General features: G+C 38.0%; 1 protein-coding gene across 1 annotated transcript; it reads right to left on the bottom strand.

The window, feature by feature from the left end:
* Positions 1-577: 577 nt before the first annotated feature.
* neu1 (neuraminidase 1) lies at positions 578-8,219 on the bottom strand. Its single transcript, XM_067496762.1, has 7 exons — positions 7,962-8,219; positions 7,372-7,561; positions 6,296-6,558; positions 4,792-4,974; positions 3,763-3,982; positions 1,598-1,834; positions 578-1,514 (listed from the first exon to the last, which is right to left on the bottom strand). Exons 1-6 carry the CDS (start codon positions 8,046-8,048, stop codon positions 1,614-1,616), a joined length of 1,164 nt encoding a protein of 387 aa, XP_067352863.1. The 5' UTR covers positions 8,049-8,219; the 3' UTR covers positions 578-1,514; positions 1,598-1,613.
* Between the last annotated feature and the right edge of the window lie 57 nt (positions 8,220-8,276).

The raw sequence follows: 8,276 nt of genomic DNA, 5'->3' as shown, positions 1-8,276 counted from the left end.
TCTAAAGTCATGACATCATCATCTGGGCTTTTCCAAATTGTTTTAAGGCATAGTGATCTTAGTGTATGTAAACTTGTGACTGAAGAAAGTAATAAAAGATTAGTGGACTGGGTTTATCTTCCAAAATATTAAAAACTGTGACACAACATGCTCACTTCCTCCAGTTTTAAGGTGACCACAGAGAAACTTTCCATGTCAAACTTTGCCCATCCATCATTTAATCCCCAAAACAGAGGACAACACAGTGAAGTAAAATGTTTTTAAATGGAGCGAGGACTTGAAATACTGCGGAAAACAGTATGCAAGTCATTGCCTAAGAGGTTATCTAAGGTGTAAGGTAACGCTAAGAACAATTACATCAAAAAACATGCAATAAATCAGATCGTTGGATTAACAAAAAAGTAACACTTTGATTACAAACCTGGATTAGTAATACATTTCAGATACATTTTTTATTTAAATCAAACTGTTTTTATAGTATAACCAATATAGGTATTCTCTTTTAAATGGCAACAATGAGAAATCTTGTATAACACTACCAATCTGCTCCAACTAGTCAGCTTTAAACAAAGTGATATGCAATTGTGATAAATCCTTTATTTATTATACAGGTGGTACAGATTTTTAAAAAAAAATCCTAATTGTAATTACAAGCCCAACAATATAACCTTGTGTGTATATTGCTCATATTATAAGACATGAATTGACACTTGGTTTGAAAATAAAACAACCACAGCTCAGTCAAGTAGAGTTCAAACTGATTGAAAAAAAATAAATCAGAATGCATTGTGTACAAGTAGAACAGAGGAGACTTACATTATGCACTGTCACTCTCACATCCACGCATGCATCTTATTTTTCAAGAGGATTCTATCACATAAAAGGCTATTGACATTATTTATACATTTATGGCACTCTTGAGAAAGGCAAAAATAATCCTATACAAGCACAGAATCATATGAAATTTCATAGTTTCTAAAGTAGAGGTTTTCAACACAGCTGTTTATTTTCTGAGACGCCAACGATCAAACAGTCTTTAGTCTAGCTCTGTATAGAAGATCGATATGAACCCTTTGTGTGCTGACATGTATAAAATTAAGTCTCGATGTCAACTTGTTACTGCTAGTACTGTTAACAGTAACTAGCTTAATATTTTAATGACTATGGGTTTGCTTGCTTGGAGACTAGCTTACTTGTCTAAAATATTGCATTACATTTTTTTCTCTAGTGGTATCCCTTGCTTGATCACATTTTCTGTTGTCATGGAAAAAAAAAATTGTGTCTGTACTAATCGTTAGCATAACACACACTTGAAATCATGGATATGAGACTTAGGATTCAATCAACTGTCAAAGATAAAATGTGCTTTCGCATAGCTGCATCGTGAGCCGAACTCTGTCAGGATGCAGATCCTCCTGCTTCCCCATTTTTAATATTATAAAGTGGCATTTCAAAGTTTTGTATTTTCTTCCTGAGAAAGTATTTCTGTTCCCTGTTCCCTTCAGTGTTTAAATCTGGGAAGCAAACACAACATGTAATCAACACAACAGAATAGAGGTATTCCCAATGCATTGACTGGTGACATTTGTGACCTTACCTCCCACTCATGTGCTCTACCTGCCACCAAACAGATGGATCTTGGTGAATGAGACGCTCTCGTCATAGTCATTGTGACCCTTCTCATAAATGACAAAGATGTACTTGCGATCCTCTGGAAAACTACTGTCCAATGATGTCATGCAGGAGTAGCCACTTGGCCCTGGCCATATCTGGACCACTTTATTCTCCCAAGACTGGCCATTGGTCAGCGACCACCGCAAGGTTAGGTTAACTCCTGAGGATGGATAATGCAAGAAGTTAGTATTCTTGTACATTAGAGCTGAAACTATGTTTTCATTTCATGTAAGCTCTTGTAATGACTTGTAGTAGGGCAAATGAAATCTCTGCTTTGCCAGTGCTAGTGTGGATCACCTGGTTCCTTTATTATGCAACATTTGGGGCTGTTCCAGAGAACTACATTATGCTTAATGACCGCCTTCACACAGAACAACAAGGAGTCACCCATGGACTTTGGATAGCTGAAGTTAGCTCTGTATTTTTAGTATGAATACGTATCGTGGAGGCAACAAAGTGACCAAAGAAGGCAATGGGAGGTTTGGGTAAAAAGAGAGTTAGAGAACCCTCGAGAGTAATTATTGGAACCAATTTTGTTCTTGTTGGCGAGAGCTAAAAGAGATTAGAAGACACAAGACAAATGCTATGCTGATGTTCTTGTTGTTGGAGCAGTAAATAATAACACTTCAGCTGACCTGCTGTGCTTTGTGTTTTCGAGCTTGCTTCATGTGGTTGTGTTGGTAAAGTTTTTGTTTTTTTGGGTTCAAAATTCATTGGTGTTTTGCTGTTTTGAGTTGTATGGGATGATTGTGCAAACTTTGGCAAAAACAAAACTGTCCGAGCAAGTATATTTGCTTCAAGATAGTTTGTTGTAACGCCCCTGTTTTGTTTGTGGTTAGCACGCAGATTACATCTGACAAAACTGCTAGAGGAACCTAGGATTAGATCATAGCATCACAGTTGTGCTGCGGTAAGTGGTCCTCTTCAATGTGACAGTACATTAAACTCTACAGAGTCATAACTGTTTAAAAATTAGTAATATTAGTCGACCATGTAAGTCGACATCATTCTTTGGCTTCTGATGCTGGTTCAATAACAGCATCAGCTTGTAACCAAATGCACATAAAGAGGCATCAAACTGTGACTGGTATTTACAACAGCTGCCTAAAAATCTATCTAAAAGTGAAGTACAGTCAGCAATGATAGGGGGAGACAAATCGCACCAGTACACCAAGTCACAAATTATGATCTAATGGCATTTTATTTTTTATTTTTTTTGTCCTTTAGGGTTATCCTGAGAGTTCAGGGTTGCCACAGCAGATCATTTGTCCGTATGTTGATTTGGCGCATTTTTTTTTACGCCGGATGCCCTTCCTGAAGCAATCCTACGCAATTTTTACCGGGATTGGGGGCATGAACCTCCAAGCCTATGGTTGGTAGGTGGCCCCTATACCAACTGAGCCACTGCCACCCCCACATATGATGTAATGGCATATTAAAACAACAATCTATTTAAATGTTGTCTATGTGGTTTTCGTGTATTATCAGCAACTATATTCTAATAATATAATTTGTATTAAAATAACACATTCCTTAAAGGATGCCTTCATTGATTTTAAACTTATGGTTCTAGTTTGGCTAGTACATATACAAAAATGCCATTAAACTTCCTATTTACTTCCCTATATTTAAATATTTCTCTACTTTTAATTAAAAAATGCTTCCAGATGACATCACTTGGAGGAACTTTCAGTTCAGATTATGTTATCTTGTTGCTCATACTATGGAGTTAGTAATCATGGTCAACCTGCTTTTCCAGAGTTCCCTAGCTGACATCATCTGAACTCCTAATGATAAAAAACTCCTCTGTGTGATGTCATCTGGAGGAGTTGTTTTGCTAGAATTGGATAAATATTTTAATACAGGGAAGTCACAGGGAAGTTTTAAAGTATATTTACACCCTAAATTAAAGGCATAGAGAGCAAGTTGAATTTTGGTGTCGCCCTTCAAGTAGTCATCATGCAACATTTGCTAGTTCTTGATGATGTAGTCGTATTTTTACAGAATAATACTTCTATATTTACAGTTTCACAATTGATCATTATTTACATCCAGGAAGAAGAGATTTTATCTCTTGGCAGATCTTACTGTGTTGCTCATTGGAAGGGTTGGTGAAGTACAGCACTCCATCTTTTTGCAGAGCTCCAGCTGCTACTACAGGATCCACTAGTGTGTAGTCGAAGAACAGATCATCTATGGGCAGGGTCTTTCCCCCATCTACGCTGCGCACCACCACACGACAGCGACAGTGGTAGTTGTTCTGGTTCCTCACATTGATGACAATGCTGCCATCCGTCATCTCTACCGGCTGCAGAGGAGCAAAGGGAGGGACATGGTTCATCATTGTCAAATATGATTAAGACGGATGCAGAAGTACTGCACAATATGCTGATATACTAACTTCAGAATTAGAATCTGCTTTATTGGCCAAGTATACAAGAAATTTGACTTACGTAAAAAAAAAAAAAAAAAAGACATTTTTGAAAAGATACACAGAACGTGCAAACTCCACACAGAAAGGCCCTGGTTGGCAGGGGACACAAGCCCACAATATTCTAGCTGAGAGATGGCAGCCCCCCCCCCCACTGTGCTGCCCATATAGTAAATTCAAAAGAATAAAATACTAAAAAGATGTGTCTTTGGATCATCAGTCTCACAGTTTTACATAACAAATTTGATTCACCGTTAAAATGGAAATATTTTAATAGGCTTTAATGAGATGAAATTTTTGTGAGCATCTATCTGAAAATAATGTAGTTACTGTTGAAATATCAAAGACAATGATGCGTTTTCACTCACTGGAGTGTTGCCTTTTTCTTTTAGCACTGAGTGCACATGTCATTGTATGAGACATTACTACTGTAACTCTTTAGAATTTGGTGAAAACATAATGGTACTTTGTTGCTGTCGTCAGACTTTGTCATAAGACCTTGGACCACTTTTGGTTGTTAGTCTTTGTGAAGCTACATCTTTTCTCCTGGCTCTGCAGTATTTCTTTCAGCCACCTTTGGAGTTCTGATGTGATAACACAGTAAAATGACACATATAGCACAATGTTACTACAGTGGGCTTCCAGGGCTATGAACTGTTTTCATGAATAGCTGAACCAAGCTGTACCTGGCACTCGTCAGGGTTGAAGTCCTGCGGTCTCTTATGTTGGTTGTAGGGGATGCTTTTCAGTGCTGCGCCGTTGTACCAGTTATGTCCGTGGTCGTCACTCAGGATGCAAAAAACGCCATCTCCCTCTAATGTTCCATGTCCACACACCACCAACCTCCCCTTAGCTGGGTCGAGGCGCTTCTGTAGTAAAATAGACAGAAGCGCGAAGTGGATTCAGTACACAATAAACAGAAACTGTACAAAGGTTTGTATGAATAACGATCTAAAATCCCAAAGTAGGAAACGATTTCATGGCACCTCCAAAAGTATTGGAACAGCAAGGCCATTTAATTTATTTTTTGCTGTGCACCAAATACATTTTGATTTAAGATACAGAATTTTAGCTTTTTTTGATGATGATGTTTTCCCCCAGATACATTAAGCAACAGAACATCTTTTAATTACTAAATTATGCAATATGATACAGGCCATGGTCTGCACCCATAGGCAACAAAGATGTTTCTACATTGTTATTACTACATAGTCCTAGTGAAATAACTTCTACCAGATTCAAGGTCTAATCTACATCTCTATGGGAATGCAGAGACCTTATTTAGCAGTGCAACTATATCTGTCTGATGAAAAGTATAATGTGTCCCTGTGAAATGTGGTAAAGTAACAGTACAAAGTAGCACAAAATGGAAATACTAAAGTATATCCTCAAAACTACTTAAGTGCAGTACATGTGTAAATGTACTAAGTTACTTTCCACCTCTGGTAAAAACCAGATAGATAGATAAATATATAGATTTCATTTAATCACCACTCTAAACTATGAAATAAATGTTTTCTACATTTGACAATGTGATAATTTCACATCCCTGTTTAGATTCATCTTGTGACTGTTCCTTTTTTAGTCTGAGATATGAACCACAGGTTCCTAGGAAATGGGTTCAGAATATTTTCCTATAACAACCTAAACTCTCTCTCAGGTCTTTATTACTTGTGAAAAAAACAGCATTAAAAACCAATAAACTCATCTTAGTAGTTGTGTTAGTTATTGTAATTATGCTACTTCAGAGTCCTTTTTAATCCATTCACTTTCTTTTCTAACTGATAGCCCATTATGTGTTCACAACATTTTGTATAGACAATGTACTTTAATCTGTTCTGTGTGGTCATCTTGAAACTATACCCCAGCTAGTTCATGTAAAGTAAAGAAATACACTAACTCATTTCATGAATGTCAAAAACATTTGAGTTTGACTTCTAGTTAACAAACACAATTTTATGTCTACACCAAAGTGCTTCAATACTTTTACAGTGGAATACAGATGACAATTACCTTAATTTCTGTCTTTAAAGTCTCACTTTAACACCTGCAATCACTACTAACATGTGACCTGCCAGTAGTTTATAGTCAGTAAAATCAATGTGACATTAACGGAGCTTGCAAATGATTTAGCTTAAAATTTAGCTCACTTTTTACAACAAGAAAACTGCTCGGCAATAGCTCTCTCACCTGAATGCCGAAGCCCGGCCCCGGAGCGAAGTTCTTGACTCCGAGCTGGACCGAGAGGTTTCTGGGTGAGGTCCAGCTGCGGCCGTCATCCAGGCTCTCCACCATCATGGTGCTGGATGGTTGGCAGAGGTAGAGGTGGAAGCAGACACTGTAGATCAGAATCACAGAGCCCACTTCCTCATCCACCACAACTGATCCCAGGTTCAGGCCATCTGGGTTTGTTCCATCATCCACAATGAAAGAGGTTGGGGACCATGTGGCTCCTGGAGGGATGAAACCTGTGACTACCTTTTACATTAAGTGCAAAAACGTGACTCTAGACTTTTATCTAATTAGACAGTACTTTGTTTTAAATTTGTTTTTTATTGTTTTTTATTAAACATTCCCTTTTTTTTTATTATTATTATTATTATCATCATCAGGCAGTTTTTTTTTGTGTGTGTGTGTTCGATACATAGCCATAGTTTGTAATATTAGAATTAGTTTGTAACACAGAAGAGCGAGAGTATACACAGAGAACTCTCAATTACCAAAAGCTGGGATCCGAGTTATGAACACATTCATTTTTAGATCAGACATTTTATGATTTAAATTCTACTTTACTTTGTCTTTAAATTAGTACTGAAAGTAGAGTATCATATACCCAATAGCGTTGAAAAGTAGGCCTCAAATAATTGCTACCCTAATTATGATTATACTGAAATTGTGGGGTCTGTACAACTGCTCTGCCATCATTCAGAACAGTCCACAGATGACATGTTTAGGTTTTAGGCACGTTACTGAGTGTTGAGCTTGAATTATCATTCTTTAAAATAATTATAATAATCTTACACAACGTTTCCTTACATTGGAAGTGTGAGGAAAATTGGTTGTAAATTCTGAAATATCTCGTGTTTGGTCAATTTGTTTGTCATGATGTTTACTGATGTATTTTATTAGAAACAACTTTACATATAGGTCTTAGCATATTAGGAAAATGAAAATAGAAAGAAAATACTTTAAGCTGTGACTGACTGTTGATGTTTTTTGTCCTGTGCTATAATGTGTGTATGTTATTCTTTTCATGATTGTCCTGCCTTTATCGGTGGATCTCCTCATTGCAATAAACTTCGCTCCCACATCGCTTGCTGATGATTTCCTGGCCTCAGCAAAAGCCAGGAGGCTTCCCTCTGGGGTGAAGGTGAGCAGCGGGACCCTGTAGGTGTTCACATACCCCTGGGCTCCACTCACCCACAGCAGCTGCTCCTCGTACACCAGAGGGTCAATCTGGTCAGCAAAAGAAAAGAGAAAAGTGTGGATGGACAGAAAGGCTGACTAAGGGAAAGTTACATTATCAGTTTTTAAAACAAGCCTGGGAAAGATTCATATCTGCCAGATGCATCAAGGTGTCAACTGACGACCATATTTCCAGTTCCACAATCATGTAAACAAAACCTATTAACATAGAGCAGCAAAAGCCCAGAAGCCCCTTCATTGAAAATGTGTTTTAACTTTCACCCATCTTCACTGTGTTATTCTCTGTTTTCGTCCTGGGGTGATGTACAAGTGGAGCTTGACACTTTAAGGAAAGTTTTAGTAAGAATCACAACTTCTCAAACACTATAAACTTCTTCTTCATATTGAGGTATAAAAAGGGATCTTTGCAGGTAACGACAGTTCACTGTACCTCTTTGGGGCTGCTGATACCAACGCAGGAAGGCAACACGGCGCAGACCAAAAGCCACAATGCAGCGAGCCGGTTTCTTTCGTCCATGTTTGATCCACGTCCCAAAAACCTCCTGTTTTAACGCAGCCGAAAATTCACATACAAGTGCTAGCGGATGTCGAAATAATGAAGTACAAATAAAACCAAGCAGAAAGCTAGACACGGAAACGTCCTTCTCAGCTTCTAACGTTGGAAACACTTTGTGGGTAAAGTCAGGTGACCGAGGTGGGAGGTCACATGACCACCATCGCGCACCAAAATAAAAGCGGACAAAAT

Source organism: Channa argus, chromosome 1 (genome assembly GCF_033026475.1).
Source record: "Channa argus isolate prfri chromosome 1, Channa argus male v1.0, whole genome shotgun sequence".
NCBI lineage: Eukaryota > Metazoa > Chordata > Actinopteri > Anabantiformes > Channidae > Channa > Channa argus.
Note: the sequence above shows the minus strand (reverse complement) of the source record. Positions and strands in the feature narration are given on the sequence as shown.